The following is a 24,801-nucleotide window of genomic DNA, read 5'->3' as shown; positions in this document are numbered from 1 at the left end:
GTTATGGTAGAAAGTTGAGCTCAAGGGTAAAAGTGAAAGGGGCCAAAGTAGCCAATTTAGTGAGTGCAAACAAGGTGTTTGATGAGTGCCAGGGCAACCAGATGAACTTCAATGGATATGAAACTTAACAGGATCAAATATTCGATGAAAATAAGCTTGGACACCAAATGTGGGATTTGGTGGAGAAGGTTTCCAATGTAGACTTGTAAAACCCATGAAATGAACACAAATGGCTTTCTACTTACAAAACTATTCAAATCGATTCCCACCAATCCAATATTTGGTGTGGGGGCATTATTTGAGTAGTAATACATGCCCAAAAGCTTTGGGTCAATTGGAGAAACTAATGTAAAGTTTCCCAAAGTCAGAAATCAATACATAGGGTTTTGAGGTGCTTGGGACAAGTTCTTCTATTCTCCTTGACGCACCACTTGGTGTGGATGCATGATTCGAGTATCAGAACATGTCTACCAAATTTGAGCACAATTGGAGATACTTGACAATGTAGAGTTGCTCAATCTTGGATCTGGACAGATAGGGTTTTAGAATAATCAAGGGATTCAAATCAACTTGTATTGATATGAAACTTGGCAAAATCATAAAACATATCATAGGTGACATGCTGGATTTATTGAGAATATTTCTTATAGAAATATTCCGAAAGATTGAAATAGGCAGGAAGGGTTTTGAAGGGTTTTGCCCAATATTTTGAACATGACCATGTGTTGAAACTCATATATATGGAATATATATGTCCACTGAGTTTCCCTAAATTTTCTCAAATAATTTGAAAGTAATAAAAATAACTTTCTTTCATAAGAGACCACTTCTGGCCTGTGAGGAAGTCATTTAAATAAAATAGTAAAATAACCTTTAAAATAATAATATTGTGGTTTTGGGAAAGTCATTTTGATAATGGGTTTTAAATAAAATAATTGGTGCAAAATAAATTCCATAATTTGAGGACTTGTAGTACAAATCCCATTTGAGGGGTTTTGAAAGTTTAATTCAAAGAAATGCCTTTTGCTGAAAATAATATTTGGTAAAAATAGTTTCTTGTCCTAAACACATGGTGTAGGAGTTTTGGGTTAAGGAGGTGAGTGTGGAGAGTAACAGGGATTATTGAGAATCAAACACAAGCATACAAGTAAGCAAGCAAACAAAAGTCACTTCAAGCATCATAAGCATTCACAAAAAAAATTGGTCCTAATTTTTGAAATAAGTTAATTAGTCAGGAAAGCTAAATACACGGTGTTACACGGGAGTGGTAGTAAAAAATTACTACCGCTCGAGGGGCGGTACTACCACAGGCACCACGAGCGGTACTACCGCTGGATACTGAAACTGCCATAACTTTCACATACGAACTCCGAATCGAGCAAACTCAAGCTTGTTGAATTCACGACGACAAGAGCTATCCAACAACGAGTGGAAATCTTAAGAACATGCATATATGAGAATGCCAATGATATAGAGATGTGATACCTCTATGAATGAAGAACCGGCAAAAACTTCCAACATCGAAAACATCATAGAAGATGCATATAGACTCCGTTTTTTATGAACTCGAGCTTGTCATGAAGATGACCATAAGCTCTAGAACTCACAAGGAGAAACACCAAAAAAGAACCAAGATATGATGCAAGGATGCAAATGGTTTGAGCTCTCAAGGAACGATACAATCAAGCTACTCACTTGAGAGCCCCCCTTGACAGTACGGCAAACTATCTTACAATAGAAAAACCTATCATGGGCAAACCTATACCTTGCACCTAGTCCTCTTGAGCTAGATGATGATGATCTTGGCTTCCTCAATATGGACCACCTTTCTTGATTGCTCCCCCATACTCACTATGCGTGAGACACTCTTCTCCACATTCTTCACAAGTACATTGCCACCACAATGGACGGCAAGCTTGAAGCATGATATCTTCGTGATGGTCCACTTGAACTTGCATACCACAATCTTCATGACGATCACCACTTGATGTCATCCTTCATAGGTTGAATGAGATCTTCCTCTTGACACAAACCCATGGAAACACACCTAACCCCACATAGAACTCTCGCGAAGACATGTGTTAGTACACAAAAGCGTTATGGACAATGCTTACCATACCATGGGATCACTTGATCCTTTTCCGTACATCTTGTACGCTTTGTGTGTTGATCATCTTGATTTACTCTCTGCTTAGTCTTGATAAACCTTGTGTATTTATGACCAATCTTTGGATAATACTTTGAATACCACCTCGGTCATCATATAAACTCCTTTAAACCAACAGATGGACTTCAAGAAGTGCCTATGGACAAATCCTTCGAATATAACTTAAGGCAACCATTAGTACATAGGGATGGTCATCAATTACCAAAACCACATATGGAGAAATATGCTCTAACACATGATGAACTTGTCCAGCTCACCGGTGATGTGATTTGTGGCTCCGATGTCCATGTACCAATTGGTGTCAACACCATAGGACATGTCAGCGGCAGCAACAACTTTCTTCTTTTGGGAGGTGTCATCCGCATAGCGCCAGTCACAATCACGAGTGAGGTGATTTTGGTTCTTGCAGATTTGACACCGCCCCTCATACCCTTCATAGTCGTGAAAATTGTGTCCCCGATTGTTGTTGTCGAGGGGGCGCCGGTTGTTGTTGTGCCGTTGTAGCCACCACCGCCGCCGTTGTAGCCACCACCAGCGTGATGACCACCACCAGCACCACCGTGGTAGCTGCCACCAAGACCACCACCGTTGTGATAGCCGCCGTCGTAGTCACCTTCTCGATAACCGTCACGGGAGCCGCCCTGGTTGTTACCGCCACCGTTGTAGTCACCACCGCTGTCATGGTAGCCACCGCCGTCGCCACCGAACAGGCCACCATTGCCACGAGATCCACCGCCACCTTGCTGATTGTGGTAGTTCTTGGGGGTCCCTCGCAACCACGAGAGGCGGCATTGGCCGATGATTTGAACGAGCCAACGCCGGTTCCATGGAACAGCTCGACGCGTTGGTCGAAGTTGGCCACCATGGAGAAGAGGGTGTTGTGACATCCTCGGCTTTTGCTACAGTGTTGAATATAATTAAGCTACAGTGATCACACGCTAATGATGCCATGTCACCTTTATTTCTATCGTTGATCTCGTGTTAGTCGAAACCGAGTCAAATTCAGAATTTAAAAATAAGTCGAACGAGAAAAGTTTTCGAATGTTAAAATAAAAATGTCGGATGAGTTACAAAGATTCCCTAATAATTTATAAAGTTGAAACAGACATTTTGAAATTATTTAAAACCCCTATATAAATAAAACAGAAACTATAAAAAAATAACTAATAGAGAAAAAAAAAGAAAAAAATTAAGAAACCCAAAAGGCCACGGCCAACTGGCCAAATGGCCCAACCCCACCGGCCCACCCACCTAGGGGTATAAGACCCCCATGGGGAACCCTAACGCCAGCCTCTCCTCCCACTCCTCCATGTCCCCGCCGCCAAAATCAAACGAGGGGACCGAGCCCCTCGTCACCCCGCCCCCACACCACGCTCCCTCCTCTCTCCTTGCCTATTACCCCACAAAGCCCCCTCGTTCGCGTTCCCTGGCTGAGATCGAAGCCCTGTCGCTCGCTCACTCTCCTCCTCTCGTCGCCCTCTTCCTCCCCAGATCGCCCTCGCCCACCCAGCGCCTCACTCATCTCTCCCTGGATTGAAGCCCCGGCGAGCGCCCCCATCGCCGGCCGGCTCGAGCCCCTCCACCGGCTGGCTCGCTGTCGCCAGGGACTCCGCCGTTGTCTCCACCACCGGACCGCCCCACCGCCTCCACGCCTCTCCATCCCGCCGGCTGCACCACCGCCACCAGCCCCTGCCGGATCCGCCTCGCTGCACCGTCGGCTCCCTCCGCTCCCACTTTGCAGCACCCCATCACCGGAGCTTCCCCGTCGGACTGCACCGGCCACCCCCACCGGATCCACCGTTGTACCATCGCGACTCCATCGAGCCACCCCTGAATCCATTTTCGCACATCTGCAGGCTCAGTGTGAGCCCCAGGCACCTCCCTCTCCCTCTCTTACCCCCTCCTTCGTCTCGTTTCGCCCCTGTGGCAGCCGTGCGGGCTAGGCCTCCTCGTCGGTTGGGGTTAGTGGGGATTAACCCCCACTAACCCCTCTGGTTTTTATGTGTATGTCGGGGGCGCCAGGAACAAACCCCCCCCCCATCTAAAATTGTTAATAAAAAAAAGAAAATCATAGATAAAATATATATATTATTTAAAATAAATAAATAGATATATTATTTAAGTAATTAGTTAATTAATAAAACAGATAAATTAGTAATTTGTTAATATAGATAAATAATTATCCTATTAGGGTATGACACGTCGGTCCCCAGCTAAATTAATCTATTTATGAATTAACTAAACCTTAATTAATAAATGTGTCAATGACACGTAGGACCCACTTGTCAGAGTTGACCAGTCAACTGTTGATGTATGCATGACATCATGCTGATGTCATAATAGCATTTAGTTGAATTAATTAAATCTGTAGAACGAAAATTAATATAAAATAAAATTTAAAAAATAATATAAAATAAACCGTAGCTCAGATGAAAATATTTTCAACATGTAAGTTGATCAGCAGAACGAGACGAACACGGATACGCCATCCGTTCATGTGTCACTCGTCCCAAGCATAGCAAACGTGGAACTTTTCCATCTTTTTCAGTCTGGCCGATAGTAGCCACAGACCCGGAAAATATCGTCTATCTTCCGACACGTCTGCGACATGTGTTGTTGCATTAGCTCATGCCTAGCCTGCACATTGTCATGTCATGCTTAGTGTTGCACCTGTTGCTGTTATTTATTGTTTCTTCCCCCTCTTCTTACCGGTAGACCCCGAGACTGACACTGCTACCGGGTACATCTACCCTCGTGATGACCAGTCCTTTGCCGCAGAGCAACAAGGCAAGCAAACCCCCTTTGATCATCCCTATATCGCCCATGTCTTTCTTCCTCCTGCTTGCATTAGAATTTTGCTATTGTTGTAGTTAGCTCCTATATGTGATGCATAGCCTAATTTTGATGAACTCTTACTTTCAGTACTGCACTTTTAATCTGCTTAGTATAGGTGGCTCAGCCTTCTCCTCTGACCCTTAGTCCAGTTGCCCCGCTTTTTCATCAAGTCTCGATCCCTGATCAACGAGCCAGATCCGACACAACACTTACACCCCCCCCCTTAGTTATGCGGCGCTACACAGATACTATCGGGTACCGAGGGTGACACCTCACGAAGTACTCAGGATGATATCTCTGTAGTACAACTAGTCGGTCGTGGTTATCGAGGGTGATTCCTCTTTCACCATTCCCAGCGATGTCTCTGTCGTGCAACCCCTCAATGTGGGACCCTCAAGGGTGATTCCACTAGGTCCACCTTGACGGATACATCGTTCGGAATCCAACAAGGGTGATACCTCGGATTCCCCCTGATGTTACAACCACACAGTTACTTGACCATGTTACTGGGATCTTTGTTGAATAGATGTTAGGCGGGTGGATTCCCACGTGGATGTGTCAATGACTTAATTAAAATGATAATGGATTTGGGTATTTGATCTGGGTCGGTCGGAAGGCCTTATTACGCACTAACAGTTTGCGTGGGAAGAATTATGGGTACTCGAGGTCGTGGTATCAGCTGAAGCTCTTCAGACGTCAGCGATGGAGCGGCGCGCGCCCGAGTGGTCCCGAGATGCATCACACTTGTAGTAAGGGGTGCTAGGACTGACATCGGCCGCCCACGCATTGTGCAGCAGCGCAGAGGGCAAGTGGGCCCACGACCCCTTTGTGCTTAGGAGTTAGACCGGCAGGCTCGCCTCTCTATTGAGCTTAGGTGGGGCTGCGACGTGTCGATATTCCGAGGTCGGGCATGACCTAAAAAAGTGTGTCCGGACAGAGTGTTATCGAGCGTGACGGGGAATCTGTTGTGCACCCGTGCAGGGAAGAACTTATCTATTCAAATAGTCGTGTCCACGGTTACACGACGACTTGGAGTTGTGCCCTGATCTTATACAACTACAAATGTTACTTAACTGGAATAGTTGCTCTGGGATTGCTTCCTCGCAGGGAGTCGAGGGAGGATCTCTGGGCGTGACCTTATATTATTATTGCTGCAACAATATGACTATATTTGTATACATGTTCTACTCTCGTCTATTGTTGCAAGACGCCCTGAAGATGCTAGTCTTCGATAGGACTAGGCCTTCTCTCCCTTTTCTCGCATTGTTGCAGCCAGTCCACATATAACCCCCCCCCTTTGATATTGTTGCATACGTAGCTTAGTTCTGATGTAAGACTTGCGAGTACTTTGGATGAGTACTCACCGTTGCTTTGCTCCCCCCTTGTCCCCTTGATCCGTTACTGCGACCAGAGGATGGAGCCCAGGAGATGGAGTATCTCGCCGACGACGACTGCTACCCCGACGGTGCCTTCTACTACGTGGAGGCCGTTGAAGACCAGGAGTAGTTAGGAGGTTCCCAGGCAGGAGACCTCGCCTCGTTCGATCGTGTATCTTTTGTGCTAACCTTCTCTAAGGCACCACATGTTTAATGTGTGTACTCAGATATTGTTGCTTTCGCTGACTCGTGTGTTTATCGAGCTTCTGTATTCTAGCCCTCGAGGCCCCTGGCTTGTAATATGAAGCTTGTATGTTTTATTTGTGTCTAGAGTTGTGTTGTGATATCTTCCCGTGAGTCCTTGAGTTTGATCGTACGCATTTGCGTGTATGATTAGCGTACGATTAAATCGATGGCGTCACAGGTGCCGACGGAGATAAAACCGGTGCGCGCGCCCAAGGCCGAGATGATCAACTCGTACTCCATGTCCAAGCTGGCGATGATGAAGGAGAGGAGTTCGCTCTTGCCGATTGCTTGGCCCGCCGCCGCAAGCTCGTCGAAGAGGGCATGCATGTGACCAAAGTAGGCACACGCAGAATGGGAGCCCTTTTCGGCATTGGTGAGGGATACTCTGATATTATTGGCTCGGGAGAGAGACATGGTTGAGTACATGTTGTCGAGCGCGGACCAGTTCGCATGTGACTTCTCAAGCGAAGCGACCTGGACAAGAATTTCTTTGGACGGATTTCAAAGAAGGTAAGCGATGATTTGTTGATCTTGGATAAACCATAGGGAGTAGGCAGGGTTTGGGACAACCCCGTCCTTCCCTTCGGCATTTATGGTGGTGATTGTGGGAGTTGGTTCTTGGATAGATTGATCTAGTTAGCCATAAAGGCCAATGCCCATGATTTGGGATTTTGCTTGAGCACGCGAGAGAACATAATTGGTGCAGATCAACGACTCAGAGGAGTTGTAGTTGAGACTTGAGTTGATGGCGACAGGGTTTGATGAGGACATGATGGTTGGGGTTGCGGGGAAGGCATGATGGTGGGAGGGTGATGAAACGATGGAATTGACGAGAGGACATGATGGTGGGAGGGTGATGAAACGATGGAATTGACGAGAGGGTCGGGAGGGTAGAGATACAACGTAGGTTGAACTAACTCTCATATCTCCTAACAACTCGATGATATGGCGTACATGATATTCTGTTTAACACAGAGTTGTCTTCGCACCACTCAATCTAATGCAACATCTCCAGCTTTCCCCCCAAAATGTTTTTAACTCCCAGAAAACTCATTTTTTAGAGTGACCCCCCCCCCCCCCCCCCCCCCCACCACCTTTTCTCTCTCTCTCTTAAACCTCCTCTGTGGGAAAAAGATTCGAACTCCCTAAATTCTGAGGTGACTCTCAAATTGAGCATTTTCTACTAGAAAACTACTTCCTCCGTTTGAAAATACTTGTCGCACAAATGGATGCTAATAAATAATAAATGTATCTAGAACTAAAATACATCTTTAGATACATTCATTTCTATGACAAGTATTTTCGAACAGAGGGGTATATCTTTAAGGAGTTAACATCACCTGGCCCTTCCACACCATTCCCCTTCCCAAAGAGCAAAATTTTGGCGCCAAGACATTTCCCTCGCACGTTGGAGTGACATCCAATATTGTTGCAAACGATGGTTAGGTTGAGTCGATCAAGTGAACAACAGTCCTCCGAGTTGAGCAACACTTAATGAGTATGCCATCTACATCGAAGAGTTGTACAAGCATATGAACAAAAGAAATAGCAACAAGGCATTCGCTTTGCCCATTGTTTTCCTAAATCTCAAGGCAAAACGAGAAAATGGGGGAGAAAATTATGAAACAGAATCAAGTGAAGGTTATGGGGTTTTTTGTTTTTTTTAGGGGGAAAAGCCTCACTCCTAGCTCTTGCTTGGATGGGAGAAGAGAAAGAGAGCAAGATTTCAATGCAATAAAGACAAACGGAGGAGTTGTTAGTCCAACACAAACAAGAGACGATGGCAAGGTGGATTTGTGCTTTAAGGAGATCGATGATCAAGGCCATGACCAACTGATGGCGGTAGAGAAAAGGAACACATGTGCGGAAGAAAGTAGATTTGCCCTGTCAAGGCCGAAGTGCAAATGTACAAGAGGAAGGAAAACAAGGGCAAAGGATTTCGTGGTAACCTAAAATTACAGAAGACAACTTCTCTAGAATTGTTGCTGCATTAACTTGAACTGAGGTACCCTAACAACCGGTTGCGACCCTGCTTGTATAGGGCCTATGATGCATACATGTTGCTTTTGATGAAATTGCATGTGGTGGCTTACTGGATGTTACTCAATTAATTAATCAGAATTGCATTAAACCAAGTTAAAACAGAAACTTCTAAGCAAGAGAACGCAATTCATCAGAATTGCATTACTTCATGCAAAGATACAGCAACTGATCCAAGAGGATAGAGCCCAAGGCACCAAAGAGAACCAACTACACTGACCATCACGTAGAGAGAACACATTCAGCAGTAGACATTGCCAGCAGAGAATTCTAAGAGACAGGGTGCAACAAAACATGGTCTTCAAGCTCACAAAATAAAAACAGTTGACAGCCATAAGAATCTTCCAAAATATCATTCGAACACTGGGGCGATAGATTGTGCTGCTCTCAGTACTAAGTACTTTACTAATTACTGTCAATTGCTCAAACAGAACAACAGCCGCTCCACGCAAACAGCGACTAACCAGAAAGGGCAACTTAAACCTTGAAGCCACGGCTGTTCCTCCTACCACGAGCCTTCTCAAACTTCCTACCCTTGGAGCGCACATAGGGCTTGGTGTGGCTGTGCGGCACACCAGGAGCCTTGCCGAAGTGCCTCACCGCCTCACGGGCATTCTTGGGTCCCCTCAACAGGATCTGCAGATGCACACATTTGCAAACATAAGGACTGAATTCAGAACAACTATAAGAACTTGCAAGACAAAGAGCTGAGTGGATTTCTCCTATTTTATTTTAAATTTAGAAGTACATTTCAGACTGCACCAACTACATACTGAATAGTGGGTAATCACGTTCTCAAACTACTCTGCTCAGATATAACTATAACGCTTAGTTCATATCACAAACGACCCACAGAGGGAGGTTTTCATAGAGCTGGGATTATAGTGTATCATCACTGCAGTAGTCACAATCAACCTGTGTTTTCATAGAGCCTTATTAGGTTGCAATGAAATGTAATGAAGAAATCATAAGAAAAATGTGAGTGAGTGGGCTCAGATACAAAAGAGAAGTTCATATCAGGACTGCCCACAAAGGAAAGTCTCATAATGAGCTGGGTAATAGTATCATCATTGCAAAAATAATCAAGAAAAAACACTGCCACTAAACACTTGCATAAGCAAAGAACACAGAAAGAAAGCCAATGCTATTTTCAAGTCAAAAAGGAAATGGCATATAGTCTGCTCAGATAGAACTATAACGTTTAATTGAGATCACACAACCCACAGAGGGAAGTATTCATAGAGCTGGGATTATAGTGTATCATCATTGCAAGTCATAGGCTATAATGAAATGCAATGAAGAAATCATAAAAAAGAACGTTGAGAATGCTCAGATTCTAAAGAGAAGTTCATATCACAACTGCCCACAAAGGGAAGTCTCATAATGAGCTGGGTAATAGTATCATCATTGCAAAAATAGCAAGACAAAGTGCTACAACTAAACATTTGCATAAGCAAAGATAATAGCAACAAATTAGATACTCTTTTTAGTACTAGAAGGCATACATCACATAGTATAATATAAGTTAGAACTATAACATTTACTCCCTCCGTTCCTAAATATAAGTCTTTTTAAAGGTTCCACTAGTGGATTACATAGTGATGTATATAGACATACTTTAGAGTGTAGATTCACTCATTTTGCTCCGTATGTAGACCCTTAGTTAAATTTCTTAAAAGACTTATATTTAGGAACGGAGGGAGTAGTTGAGATCAGAAAACCCAAAGAGGGGAGTATTCATAGAACTGGGATTGTAGGGTATCACCATTGAAAGTCACACAAAACATTTACAAAGAAGACACATAGTATAATAAGTTAGAACTATAACATTTAGTTGAGATCAGAAAACCCAAAGAGGGAGTATTCATAGAACTGGGATTATAGGGTATCACCATTGAAAGTCACACAAAAACATTTACAAAGAAGAATACAACTATATGCCAACATGTCAAAACTCAAAAAAGCAAAACAAATCATTATCAAGAGCTCAGATACAATGGAAAGAAGTACATATCACAACAACCCACAGAGGGAAGTCTCATAATGAGCTGGGTAAAGTGTATCATCATCGCAAAACTAAGATCATTGCAAAATTAAGAAAAGGGTGCAAATGCACAAATTTCAACAGGGAAAAAAAGAAATCAATGTTTCTGGAAGTCAAAATTAAGAACTAGGTAAATGGTTCCCTCAGTAATATTATATTGCTCGTCAAATGGTATCAGCATTAGCATGGTTAATGCATCACTGGGAACCTTAAAATAGGATCAGAACCGAAGGAAGTGTTCAAATACAGATGATAACTTAGAAAGATCTAGACAGTCTAACTGGCTACCATGATCACACTCCATTGTAAACATCAGTTTGACAATGTGGCCTTTCGGAATAAAACTGATAACTGATGGGTGGGTTATAAATCTTACACTTCCATACTATACAAAAACACCTGATCAATACAGCCATAGCAAATCCTAAACATAGTATAAAGGCACCACTTCCTACACACTTGCAAAACCTACGGAACAGTGCTTTACTCATAACAAATCCAAGCAATGGCACGAAGATAATCACAACTTCAGAGATAAGAAAAGCTTACCGTGTTCTCCCCAGTTGGAGCACGGAGAGCAAGCTGGTCAAAAGTGAGGCACTCCCCACCAGCATTGACAATCCTTGCCCTCGCTGTCTCTGTGAACCTCAGAGCGGTAACCTTCATTGCTGGGATCTCTTGGATCCGCATGTCATCTGTGATTGTGCCAACAACCACAGCAATGTTCTTCTCCTCCTGTTGAGATACAATTTAAATATGACAATCGATAAGCTGGGTTACCAAAACAAGAAGACTGAGACATAGACTTGTGGACATTTAAGTAAATTTTAGAATAGATGATTTGCATCATAACCACCAGTGACAAACTACATTTGGCACATGAAATTGGAGAGGAAATGCACAATTTCAGAACAAGATGCACATACACAAATTGGAACAAAATAAAGAAATCAATGTTTTTGGATGTCGAAAAGGCATAACTAGGTAAATGGTTCCCTCAGTAATAATGAATTGCTCGTCAGATGGAATCAGCATTAGCATGGTTAATACATCACTGGGAACCTTACAATTAGATTACGAACAAACAGATGGTAAAGTCTCTCGGTAAGGGATGTGCATACCTTTCCCTTCATGAAGTTGGAGAGACGGCGCATGGAGAGCGGCGGGCGGTTGGTCTTGCTCATGAAGAGCCTCTTGAGGATGACGGCGTTGAACTTGCTCTTGGTCCTCCTCACCAGGAAACGGTAGAGCTGCAAACAGAAAGCAACACAACAATCACAATCCAGAAGCACACCACACATACAAAAAAACGATCTGCCTATCCAACACTAGACTCTACAGCGCTGCACACAACGAGAAATGGCCGCCTACATAGCCAGATGGAAATACAGCTAAACTAGCCATCACAGATGCGGCTACAGCTAATCGAATCACGAAAATTCCGTAACCGTGGCATATTAAACGGAAACTGGATCATCGGATGGCGAAAGCGTGGGGTACGCGCGTGAATACCTTGACGAGGAGCTTGAGGTACACATCGTCGGACTTGGGCGCGACGCGCTTGGTCCTCTTGTTCCTCCCGCCAGCGACGAGGTCGATACCCTTGGCAGCACAGCAGAGTTAGCGCGCGCGGACTAGAGGGAAACCGGAAGGATCTCGAAGGGGGGGAGCGGGGGCTGGGAGGCTCACCATGGCTGCTTCTGCGGCGGCGGCGGTAGGGTTTCCTCGCGGGGTCGCGCTGCGGCTGCTGCTTCTTACCTCGTCCGCCTCCGGCTCGGGAAGGAGAGTGGCGGCGCGTGGATGGGGCGCTATATAGGGGCGGAGGGAGAGGCGTGGAGAGGGTGTTTAGGGTTTTCATGGCTCGTTTGGGCTTTTGGGCTAAGGTGTGGGCCTGGTGAGCCCGACGAATGGGGCACTGCTGCTATGTGGTGGGCTTTTTTCTGTTGGACTCGTCGTGTCCGGGCTTCTCCAAAAACGCTCTGTATGCTCGTGCCCGGGCTCTGCGGCGAATTCAGTGTCCTTCTCTGTTACTACTGTTCGTGCTTTGCCACGTGTCAATAAATAAATTTGTATTTTATAGAATTTATAAAAATAATGTTTATTTTTATTTTTCACAAACGAGCACATTGCATGAAGTATTCATCCACGACATAAATGCAAGCATCTTATTATTTTACAAACACCACACATCCCTCTAGCTCCTCGTTTTCGTTGAACTTGTTGATCATCATCTTTTCTCTTCATACATCATTCATCCTCTCAATCTATTGTCTTTTTGATTTTGCATGTAGCTTTTATGTCGTTGTTTTGTTGTCTCAAAACAGTACAAAAACAACACGACCACGCCACCTTCTTCCTAATCTATTTCTAATCCAAGTAAGCTAAATCTAGTTAAATGCATGTGTGTAGACATGGACCATGAATAATTTTCTTGTCGGTCGCATATATAAATATGGACAATATATGTCAAATTTTGCATGCATAGAAAGGATAGTCCATGACAATGGAGGAGTAATTGGAATCCACTTCACTTGGTATGTAAGTTGATAAAAAATATCCAATATAATGATGTGTACATAGAGAGCAATGATCTAAATAATTATCTATTACAAACTAAGATCTACTCGATGTGTTTAAAGTATTTTCATATAGAGCGAGGAATGTTGTCTTAAACTGTGGCAAACCCTTAGTTAGCAGGCATGTGAGTTGCTACTGGCAACGAAATATATTACAATCTATGAACATTTACTAAAATTAGGTATTCAAGTGGACAAAAAGGACATTAATTTAGGTGCTATAAAAAGATCCAAAGCAATATATGTGATTAGCATTTAGAAATTAAACCGGCATGAAATAATGCAAATTTAAATGTTATTTTCATTCAAAATATGAATTGGTACTCCCATCGTTCTTTACTCGGCAAGAAAGTTGCATGTATACCATGATGCACCATAGTTTCCAATAGACTGATCACTATCTGCAATAAAACAAAGCCACACAGAATTATTATCCTTGTAATAAGAAAGAATTCTAATGCTCATTCCGTATGAGAAACATTGGTCAAATAATGTGTACATCCCATGTTTCTAGTTGTTGCTTATAAGATCAGAATCACCAACCTACAAAGTAACATTTTTTCGTGTATATTAGTGATTAAGCAAAAATATAATGGTGCATCCATTGCCACTTTTAAGTTATAAGAAATGTTTTCAAGGCGCTGAACTTGGCTACCCAAAGATGAAATATAAGGTTGCTTCATTCAAAATGATTATGCTCTTCTAGTAGCAATAATCATTTGTAAGTAACCAATGAGTATTTTGGCAAACTGATGTTTAGTTACGGTCGAGCTAAATGAGTTGAACCAAATAGAAATTGTACACAAAAATAGAAAAGCTAGTAAGCTGCAACCTTAAACCTAAGTGGCATACTTGAAAGTACACCTCAAACCATAGCAATCGTAATGTCTCTCTCTGCACCTAAGAGCAAGGATTGAAAAATGGAGCATTTGGTGGTGACCCATGTGAGGGTTTATACCATTGCAGTAGGTAAAACATGTTTGGAAAAGTACCCATGGACTCATAAAGGTATGACAAAATACAAGTCAAGTGTTTAAGATACGCATTGATAAGAGAGTTGGACCTTTTTTATTTTGTACTCCTGGGGGTCCCAGTTTTGTGTCACAACACCATACTACCCTGATTCGTGTTAGTACGGAACATTTAGTGTTGCTTACCTACAAATAAAGTAACAAGAGCACAACTCAAGCAAAGAAGAATGCATGTTGAAAAAGTAGTTTCTTTAAGATTCAGTAAGCTAACAACCTTTGTAATGCACTCAACCTACATATGCATTAAACTTCAGTTCAACTAAGCGGATAACACTCTAGGAGGCTTCATGAACTTTTCTTGAGAGGTGGTTTTATGCTTCTTAGTTTTCACCTTTGCATTTTGAGCACCACCCAAATATTATACAAGAAAAAAGTTACTAAACCTAACCATTCCTTGAGAGCACAACCGTAATCACGAATATTTTCAAGAAACAATCCGGTTAACTCAAATGAGAGCCACACATGTCGTGCTTCCTTCTTGTAGGGCCCAAGATAAGGTGTGTGCATAATAAAACCCAAACTAAGGTATGTTACAACACAAATATCCAAAATCATATGATAAAATAGGTTATAAAGTAACAACAGCAAAGACCAGAAAACAAAATGATCGATGTGCCCTTTTTCCAAGGATGTGATCGATGTGCCCTTGATAAAAGAAGCAAACTTTATAAGAAACAAATGACCAACTCAAGAGCAGGGAGGTGCAGATGGTGCGGTTGTGTGGCAGATGTCGTCGCCGCGGATCCACCTCGTTCAATATCCACGACATCGCCCTCGGTCGCCTTTCCTTCGCTCCTCCTCTGGTCGACCATAGCTCGACTCAGGTGCGGACATCCTGACAATGAAGAAGGCCATAAAATTGTTGGGAAACGTTGCATGGGAAACAAAAAAATTCCTACTGAACACCCAAGATCTATTCTATGGAGATGCTAGCAACAAGAGGGGAAGGTGTCTGCATACCCTTTTAGACCGAAAGTGTTAAGGGCCTAGAGATCGTGGTTGGCGTAGTCGTACTCGCGTCGCGATCCAATCCGATCCACCGCACGTGTGGCACCTCCGAGTTTAACACACATCTGGCTCGGTGACATATCCTCCTTCTTGATCCGGTAAGAGAGGTGTCGGTGTCCAAACCGACGGACCTCGGGTAAGGGGTCCCAAACTATGGACCTTGGATCGATGGGTTGCAGGGGACGAAGGAGACATTATTTACCCAGGTTCGGGCCCTCTTGAGGAGGTAAATCCCCACGTCCTGCTTGATTATATTGATGGTGTATGAGGATTATATTACATAGTTGATCTACCTCGAGATTGTATGAGTTAAAACCCTAGATGAATCAACTTGCCTATGCAGAGGAAACCCTGTGATTTATATAGATACCAGGGCCCCCTACGGTTACATACAACCAACCTCAGTCGGGGGCAGACGTGTTGATCTAGCCTACCCAACTTGGATGACACGCCAGTCTTTGGAGCCTTCCTACTTGTCCACGAGGTTGTCATGCAGTCTGGTCTTCAATAATGCGGCCCATTAGGTTGGCGTGTGAGAAACGGACCGACCGTCTGAGGACCCCTTAATCCAGGACTCCCTCGGTAGCCCCCGAACTAGCGTCCAACACCGATGTATATGGTCTTCGACGGCTCCTTGTATCCAGAGTAATCAGCTTGCAAGGCGAGTTCCCCTCATATTCGGCTTGTTTTAACTTGGTCATTTGGCGATGTCATGCCTTTAAAATAGGTGGTTAATCAGAAGGCCAAAGGGCCCGAGTGTGAATAGTGTTGGGGAACGTTGCATGTGAAACAAAAAAATTCCTATGCACACGCAATGCCTATCCATGGTGATGATCATCTACGAGAGGGGAGAGTGCATCTACATACCCTTGTAGATCGCTAAGTGGAAGCATATATAACACGGTTTATGTAGTGAAATATCTTCGCGGTCCAAATCGCAGCCCGTCCCGCGATCGCATCACGATTCTTCCCGTGATCCCATCATGATCCATCCTGATCTAGTGTCGAACAGACGGCACCTCCACGGTCAGCACACGTAGAGCTCGATGACGATCTCCGCCTTCTTGATCTAGCAAGAGGGGCGAAGAGGTAGATGAGTTCTCCAGCACGGCGGCATGGTGGTGGTGGTGGTGGAGCTATTCCAGCACGGCTTCGCCTAAGCACCGCTGAAACTAGACTAGGGAGAAACAGATCTAGAGAGAGGGCAGCACGTGGCTGTTTTCTGTGTCTCAAAAACCCTCAGTACCTCTAGTATATATAGGAGGGAGGGAGGGGAGGAGGCAGCCTCAAACCCTCAAGGCTTGGCCGAAATTGGAGGTGGAGGAGTCCTACTCCAATCCTACTAGGAGTAGGATTCCTCCTTTCCACTTGCAAACCCTTTCCACCTTTTTCACCTTTTCCACCTTTAAGTTTTTGGCCTCTCAAACCTCATGGGCCTTAGTGGGAGCTTATGTCAGCCCACTAGGGGCTGGTTTGTATCCCACCATAGCCCATAATGCCCCTCGGGGCGTGACACCCCTCTCGATGGTCCCAGGTACCCTCCGGGCACTCCCGGTACACTACCGATGAGCCCGAAACTTTTCCGATGACCAAAACATGACTTCCTATATATCAATCTTTACCTCCGGACCATTACGGAGCTCCTCATAACGTACGGGATCTCATATGGTACTCCGAACAACTTTTGGTTACCAACACCTATAATTCAACTATACTGACACGTCAACCTTAAGTGTGCAAACCATGCGGGTTCGAGAACTATGCAGACATGACTGAGACACCTCTACGGTCAATAACCAATAGCAGGACCTGGATGCCCATATTGGATCCTACATATTCTACGAAGATCTTTATCGGTTGAACCTCTATGTCAAGGATTCAATTAATCCCGTATGATGTTCCCTTTGTCCTTCGGTATGTTACTTGCCCGAGATACGATCGTCGGTATCTCTATACCTAGTTCAATCTCGTTACTGGCAAGTCTATTTACTCGTTCCATAATACAAGATCCCATGACTAAATTCTCTGTCACATTGCTTGCAAGGCTTAATGTGATGTTGTATTACCGAGTGGGCCCCGAGATACCTCTCCGTCACACGGAGTGACAAATCCCTGTCTTGATCCATGCCAACCCAACAAACACCTTTGGAGATACCTGTAGAGCACCTTTATAGTCACCCAGCTACGTTGCGACGTTTGATAACCCACAAGGTATTCCTCCGGTGTCCGGGAGTTGCATGATCTCATGCTCGTAGGAATAGACACATTGACATGCAGAAAACAATAGCAATAAATTGAGATGGTCATATGCTACGTTTATAGTTTGGGTCTTATCCATCACATCATTCTCCTAATGATGTTATCCCGTTATAAAGTGACAACACTTGTCTATGTCCAAGAAACCTTGACTATCTTTGATCAACGAGCTAGTCAACTGGAGGCTCACTATGGACAGTGTGATGTCTATGTATCCACACATGTATTTGAGTTTCCAATCAATACAATTGTAGCATGGATAATAAACGATTATTATGAACAAAGAAATATAATAATAACCAATTTATTATTGCCTCTAGGGCATATTTCCAACAGTCTCCCACTTGCACTAGAGTCAATAATCTAGTTCACATCACTATGTGATTGCAATGAACCTAACACCCATGGGTTTTGATCATATCTTGCTCGTGAGAGAGGTTTTAGTCAACAGGTCTGAACCTTTTAGATCATGTGTTCTTTGCAAATCTCTATGTCATCCTATAGATGCTACTACCACGCACCATTTGGAACTATTCCAAATGACTGCTCCACTATACGAATCCGGTTTACTACTCATAGTTATTCGGATTAGTGTCAAAGCTTGCATCGACGTAACTCTTTACGACGAACTCTTTAATCAGCTCCATAATCGAGAAAAAAGTCCTTAGTCCACTAGTTACTAAGGATAACTTTTAACCGTTGTCCAGTAATCCATTCTTGGATCACTTTTGTACCCCTTGACAGATTCATGGCAAGGCACACATCAGGTGCGGTACACAGCATAGCATACTATAGAGCCTACGGCTAATGCATAGGGGACGACCTTCGTCCTTTCTCTTTCTTTTGTCGTGGTCGAGCTTTGAGTCTTACTCAAATTCACACCTTACAACACAACAAAGAACTCCTTCTTTGCCGATCTATTTTGAACTCCTTCAAACACTTGTCAAGGCATGCATTTCATTGAAAGTTTTTTATCAAGCGTCTTGATCTATCTCTATAGATCTTGATGCTCAATGTTCAAGTAGCTTAATCCAGATTTTCCTTTGAAAAACACTTTTCAAACAACCCTATATGCTTTCCATAAATTCTACATCATTTCCGATCAACAATATGTCAACCACATATACTAATCAGAAATTCTATAGTGCTCCCACTCACTTTCTTGTAAATACAAGTTTCTCATAAACTTTGTATAAAACCAAAAGCTTTGATCACTCATCAAAGTACTTATTCCAACTCCAAGATGCTTGCTCTAGTCCATAGAAGGATCGTCAGAGCTTGCATACTTGTTAGCATCCGTAGGATCGACAAAATCTTCCGGTTGTATCACATACAACCTTCCCTCAAGGAAACCGTCGAGGAAACAATGTTTTGACATCCTATGTGCAATATTTCATAAATAATTCAGCAAGTGCTAACATAATTCCAACAGACTTTTAGCATCACTATGAGTGAGAAAGTCTTATCATAGTCAAATCTTCGAACTTGTCGAAAACATCTTTGCGATAAGTCGAGCTTTTAATGGTGACTTTTCACCATCATCATCTGTCTTCCTTTTGAAGATCCATCTGTACTTAATAGTCTTACGGCCAGCAAGTAGCTCTTCCAAAGTCCACACTTTGTCTTCATACATGGATCCTCTCTCGGATTTCATGGCCTCCAGCCATTTGTCGGAATCCGGGCTCACCATCCCTTCTCCATAGCTCGTAGGTTCATTGTTGTCCAGCAACATGACCTCCAAGACAGGATTACCGCACCATTCTGTAGTAGCGCGTATCCTTGTCAACCTACGAGGTTTGGTAGTAACTTGATCCGAAGCTTCACGATCACCATCATTGGCTTCCACTTCAACTGGTCTAGGTGCCATAGGAACAACTTCCTGCGCCCTTCTACTCTCCGGTTTAAGTGTTGGTTCAATAACCTCATCAAGTTCCTCCATCCTCCCACTCAATTCTTTGGAGAGAAACTCTTTCTCGAGAAAGGACCCATTTTTCTGAAACAAACACTTTGCTTCTAGATCTCAGATAGGAGGTATACCCAACTATATTGGGTATCTTATGAAGATGCATTTATCCGCTTTTGGCTCAATCTTATCAGGCTGAAGCCTTTGGACAAAAGCATCGTAGCCCCAAACTTTTAAGAAACGACAACTTAGGTTTCTCCAAACCATAGCTCATACGGTTTCATCTCAACGGAACTATGTGGTGCCCTATTAAAGTGAATGTTGTTGTCTCCAATGCATAACCTCAAAACGATAGTGGTAATTCGATAAGAGACATCATAATATGCACCATATCTAATAGCGTGCGGCTACGACGTTCGGACACACCATCACACTATGGTGCTCTAGGTGGCATGAGTTGCGAAACAATTTCCACATTGTCTTAACTCTGTACCAAACTCGCAACTTGGATATTCATCTCTATGATCATATCGTAGACATTTTATCCTCTTGTCATGACGATCTTCACTCTGAAATAGCTTGAACTTTTCAATATTTCAGACTCGTGATTCATCAAACAAATACTCTTGTATCTACTCAAATCGTCAGTGAAGTAAGAACATAACGATATCCACTGCGTGCCTCAGCATTCGTTGGATTGCACACATCAAAATGTATTACTTCCAACAAGTTACTTTCTTGTTCCATCTCACTGGAAAAAACGAGGCCTTCGGTCATCTTACCCATGTGGTATGATTTGCATGCGTCAAGTGATTCAAAATCAAGTGAGTCCAAATGATCCATCTGCATGGAGTTTCTTCATGCGTTTATACCAATAGGCATGGTTTGCATGTCTCAAACGTTTCAAAAATGAGTGAGTACAAAGATCCATCCACATGGAGCTCCTTCACGCATTTTATACCAATATAACTCAAGTGGTAGTGCCACAAGTAAGTGGTACTATCATTACTACTTTGTATATTTTGGCATCAATATTATGAACATGTGTACCACTACGATCAAGATTCAATAAACCATTGAAGGTATTTATTCAAGCAAATAGAATAACCATTATTATCTTTAAATGAATAATCGTATTGCAATAAACACGATCTAATCATGTTCATGCTCAATGCAAACATCAAATAACAATTATTTAGGTTTAACACCAATCCCGATGGCAGAGGGAGCGTGCGATGTTTGACCACATCAACCTTGGAAACACTTCCAACACATATTGTCACCTCGCCTTTAGCTAGTTTCCGTTTATTCCATAGCTTTTATTCCGAGTTACTAACACTTAGCAACTGAACCGGTATCTAATACCCCGGTGCTACTAGGAGCACTAGTAAGGTACACATCAATATCACGTATATCCAATATACTTTTGTCAACTTTGCCAGCCTTCTCGTCTTCCAAGTATCTAGGGTAGTTCCGCCTCAGTGACCGTTGCCCTCATAACAGAAGCACTTAGTCTCGGGTTTGGGCTCAACCTTGGGTTTCTTCACTAGAGCAGCAACTGGTTTGCCGTTTCATGAAGTATCCCTTCTTTCCCTTGCCCTTCTTGAAACTAGTGGTTTTACTAACCATCAACAATTGATGCTCCTACTTGATTTCTACCTTTGCGATGTCAAACATCGCAAATAGCTCAAGGATCATCAATTCTATCCCTGGCATGTTATAGTTCATCATGAAGCTCTGTAGCTTGGTGGCAGTGACTTTGGAGAACCATCACTATCACATCTGGAAGATTAACTCCCACTTGATTCAAGAGATTGTAGCACTCAAACAATCTGAGCACTTTCTCAACGATTGAGTTTTTCTCCCTTACTTTGTAGACAAAGAATCTTGTCGGAGGTCTCATACCTCTCAACAAGGGCATGAGCATGAAATCCCAATTTCATCTCTTGGAACATCTCATATGTTCCGTGATGTTCAAAACGTCTTCGGTGCCTCAATTCTAAGCCGTTAAGCATTACACACCGAACTATCATGTAGTCATCAAAAACGTGTATGTCAAATGTTTGCAACATCCACACATGACGCTCGAGGTTCAGCACACCGAGTGGTGCATTAAGGTCATAAGCTTTCTGCGCATCAATGAGGACAATCCTCAGTTTACGGACCCAGTCCGCATAATTGCTACTATCATCTTTCAACTAAAATTTCTCTAGGAATATATAAAAATCAGTAGAGCTACAACGCAAGCTACAACATTATTTGCAAAGAACTTTTGACTATGTTCATGATAATTGAGTTTAGCTAATCATATTACTAATAACTCCCACTCAAATAGACATCCCTCTAGTAATTCGAGTGGTGCATGATCCAAATCCACTAACTCAAGTCCGATCATCACGTGAGTTGAGTATAGTTTAAGTGGTGAACATCTCCATGTTGATCATATCAACTATATGATTCATGCTCGACCTTTCTGTCTCTTGTATTCCGAGGCCATGTCTGTACATGCTAGGCTCATCAAGTTTAACCGGAGAGTTCCGCACGTGCAACTGTTTTGCACCCGTTGTATGTGAACGTTGAGTCTATCACACCCGATTATCACGTGGTGTCTCGAAACGACGAATTGTTGCAACGGTGCATAGTCGGGGAGAACACAATTTTATCTTGAAATTTTAGTGAGGGATCACCTTATAATTCTACCATCGTTCTAAGAAAAATAAGGTGCATAAAAGGATTAACATCACATGCAAATCATAAGTGACATGATATGGCCATGATCTTGTGCTTCTTGATCTCCATCACCAAAGCACCGGCATGATCTTCATCGTCACCGGTGCCACACCATGATCTCCATCATCATGATCTCCATCATTGTGCCGCCATCGAGGTTGTCATGATATCTATGCTATTACTACTAAAGCTACCACCTAGCAATATAGTAAATGCATCTGCAAGCACAAACGTTAGTTTAAAGACAACCCTATGGCTCCTGCCGGTTGCCGTAGCATCGACGTGCAACTCGATATTTAACTATTACAACATGATCATCTCATACATCCAATATATCACATCATGTATTAGGCCATATCACATCACATGCATACCCTGCAAAAAGAAGTTAGACGTCCTCTAATTTGTTGTTGCATGTTTTACGTGGCTGCTATGGGTATCTAGTATGATCGCATCTTACTTACGCAAAGCCACAACGATGATATGAAAATTGCTATTTAACCTTCTCCAAGGACCTCCTTGGTCAAATTCGATTCAACTAAAGTTGAAGAAACTGACACACCGCCAGTCATCTTTATGCAACAAGTTGCATGTGAAAGTGCATGCTATGCCCCTAATCAACTTTTGGTGTTAATGACAACACATACATAGGAAACTATTCCTATTTGTTGAGTGTATCTCAGGATGGCAAGTACTTTAGTAGATTGAGAATTATGTGTCAAAGGTGGTCTGAGAAGATCGGGATTTATATTTCAAGAAGGCTCGGGATTAAGAAAAGATGATGTAGACTATCCTTTTGAGTTTACTGATATTGAGTATAGGGATCCCGCACTATTAAGAGGGGATCACAGGTTTTGCGATGAACTTGCTCATACCACATCTTCACTATCATACCCAATACCACATATTCTCCACTCTGTTCCTATCTCAAAACAGGTATATTGCCTCGGACTTCCGGCTCCCTCCGGACGTCCGAGGGCTAGACGACCGGCAGGCTTCGGAAATTCGGAGCCCTCCACCAGAAGTATTTGAGTCATATAACTCGGATTTCCGTCTCCCTCCGGACATCCGAGGGCCGGGCGTCCGACCAGCCTCGGAAATCCGGAGCCCTGCACCAGAAGAACATGAGCTCTATAACTCGGATTTCCGGCTCCCTCCGGACGTTCGAGGGCCGGACGTCCGTCCCCTTTCGGAAATCCGGAACCTCCCACCAGAAGAAGTTGAGTCGAATAACTCGGATTTCCGGTCTTCTCCGGACGTCCGGTCGCTGTTCAATTCACAGTATTTCCGGTCATATCTACAGGCCTCGGACGACCGACCCGTGTCGGACGTCCGACCCCTCGCGGACGCCCGGACTTCCGGTAACTGTCGGACGTCCGGACCCTGTGTGACTTAAAGTGTCCCCAACGGTTGTTTTTCACTCCCCACTATATATACTCTTCTCCCACCTCGTGAGAGGGTGTTCAACACAGCTAGAATACATCCAAGAACACCTTTATTCTCACTCACTCTTGTCTGCACCAAATCCTAGATCCCAAGAGCATTTGTGAGTCCCTTTGAGTGTTGTTCCAATCAAAAGATAGATCGTCTCCCTCTCCTCCTTCCCACCAAAGTGATTTGTGATTTGAGCAAGTTTTGAGCAATCCCCGTGATCTTGCTACTCTTGGAGGTTGGAGACTCCTAGGCGGTAGGAGTCTTTGGAGAGGAATCAAACCATTGTGATTTCCCCCGGAAAGTTTGTGAAGGTTTGGAAGCCACCTCAAGGCTTACCACTAGTGGTTGAGAAACGCCTTCGTGGAGTTATCTCAAAGGGAGAATAGGGTGAGCCTTCATGGCGTTGGTGTGCCTTCATGGTAACATCCGCCCCTCTAACGGTGACGTAGCTTCCCTCCAAGGAATGAACATCAGGATACATCCTTCTCTCTCTTGGAGTTTCGGTTATTCCTAACCCTAACTCTCTACTTGTGTTAATCCTTATTACGCACTTGTACTTGATTATTGTTTACCGTTTGTCTTACTTCACTCTAAATAGCTTATTCTTTGTCGTAGCAATTATTAGGCCTACACTCATATTCCACACTTTTGCCTAAAATTGCTAAGTAATTATTAAAATTTGGTATTGTACCTATTCACCCCCACTCTAGGTCCATCTCGATCCTTTTCAGCATGTCAGTCGATGAAACCGGTCTCTCGTCAGCGTACGAGTAAGGTTGGTCCGGGAAGCTTCAATCCAATAATACCGCCGAATCGAGAAAAGACTAAGGAGGGCAACAAATTGAACATCAACGCCCACAAACTCTTTTGTATTCTACTCGAGATATCATCTACGCATGAACCTAGCTCATGATGCCACTGTTGGGGAACGTTGCATGGGAAACAAAAAAATTCCTATGCACACACAATGCCTATCCATGGTGATGATCAGCTACGAGAGGGGAGAGTGCATCTACATACCCTTGTAGATTGCTAAGCGGAAGTGTATATAACCCGGTTGATGTAGTGGAACATCCTCGCGATACAAATCACAGCCCGTCCCACGATCTCATCACGATCCGTCTCGTGATCCCATCACGATCCATCCCGAACTAG

General features: G+C 43.4%; 1 protein-coding gene and 4 non-coding genes across 5 annotated transcripts; all 5 read right to left on the bottom strand.

The window, feature by feature from the left end:
- Positions 1-8,947: 8,947 nt before the first annotated feature.
- LOC123425939 (60S ribosomal protein L18-2-like) lies at positions 8,948-12,485 on the bottom strand. Its single transcript, XM_045109707.1, has 5 exons — positions 12,398-12,485; positions 12,221-12,310; positions 11,830-11,958; positions 11,258-11,443; positions 8,948-9,300 (listed from the first exon to the last, which is right to left on the bottom strand). Exons 1-5 carry the CDS (start codon positions 12,398-12,400, stop codon positions 9,142-9,144), a joined length of 567 nt encoding a protein of 188 aa, XP_044965642.1. The 5' UTR covers positions 12,401-12,485; the 3' UTR covers positions 8,948-9,141.
- On the bottom strand, positions 9,652-9,740 carry LOC123422811. Its single transcript, XR_006620728.1, has one exon. It is a non-coding gene; the product is annotated as a small nucleolar RNA SNORD29 (small nucleolar RNA).
- On the bottom strand, positions 9,989-10,077 carry LOC123422800. Its single transcript, XR_006620724.1, has one exon. It is a non-coding gene; the product is annotated as a small nucleolar RNA SNORD29 (small nucleolar RNA).
- On the bottom strand, positions 10,845-10,916 carry LOC123424021. The gene has a single exon (XR_006621512.1). It is a non-coding gene; the product is annotated as a small nucleolar RNA snoR53Y (small nucleolar RNA).
- LOC123424022 lies at positions 11,699-11,770 on the bottom strand. Its single transcript, XR_006621513.1, has one exon. It is a non-coding gene; the product is annotated as a small nucleolar RNA snoR53Y (small nucleolar RNA).
- Positions 12,486-24,801: the final 12,316 nt, after the last annotated feature.

Source organism: Hordeum vulgare, chromosome 1H (assembly GCF_904849725.1).
Source record: "Hordeum vulgare subsp. vulgare chromosome 1H, MorexV3_pseudomolecules_assembly, whole genome shotgun sequence".
NCBI lineage: Eukaryota > Viridiplantae > Streptophyta > Magnoliopsida > Poales > Poaceae > Hordeum > Hordeum vulgare.
This window is presented reverse-complemented; position numbering and strand designations above follow the sequence as displayed.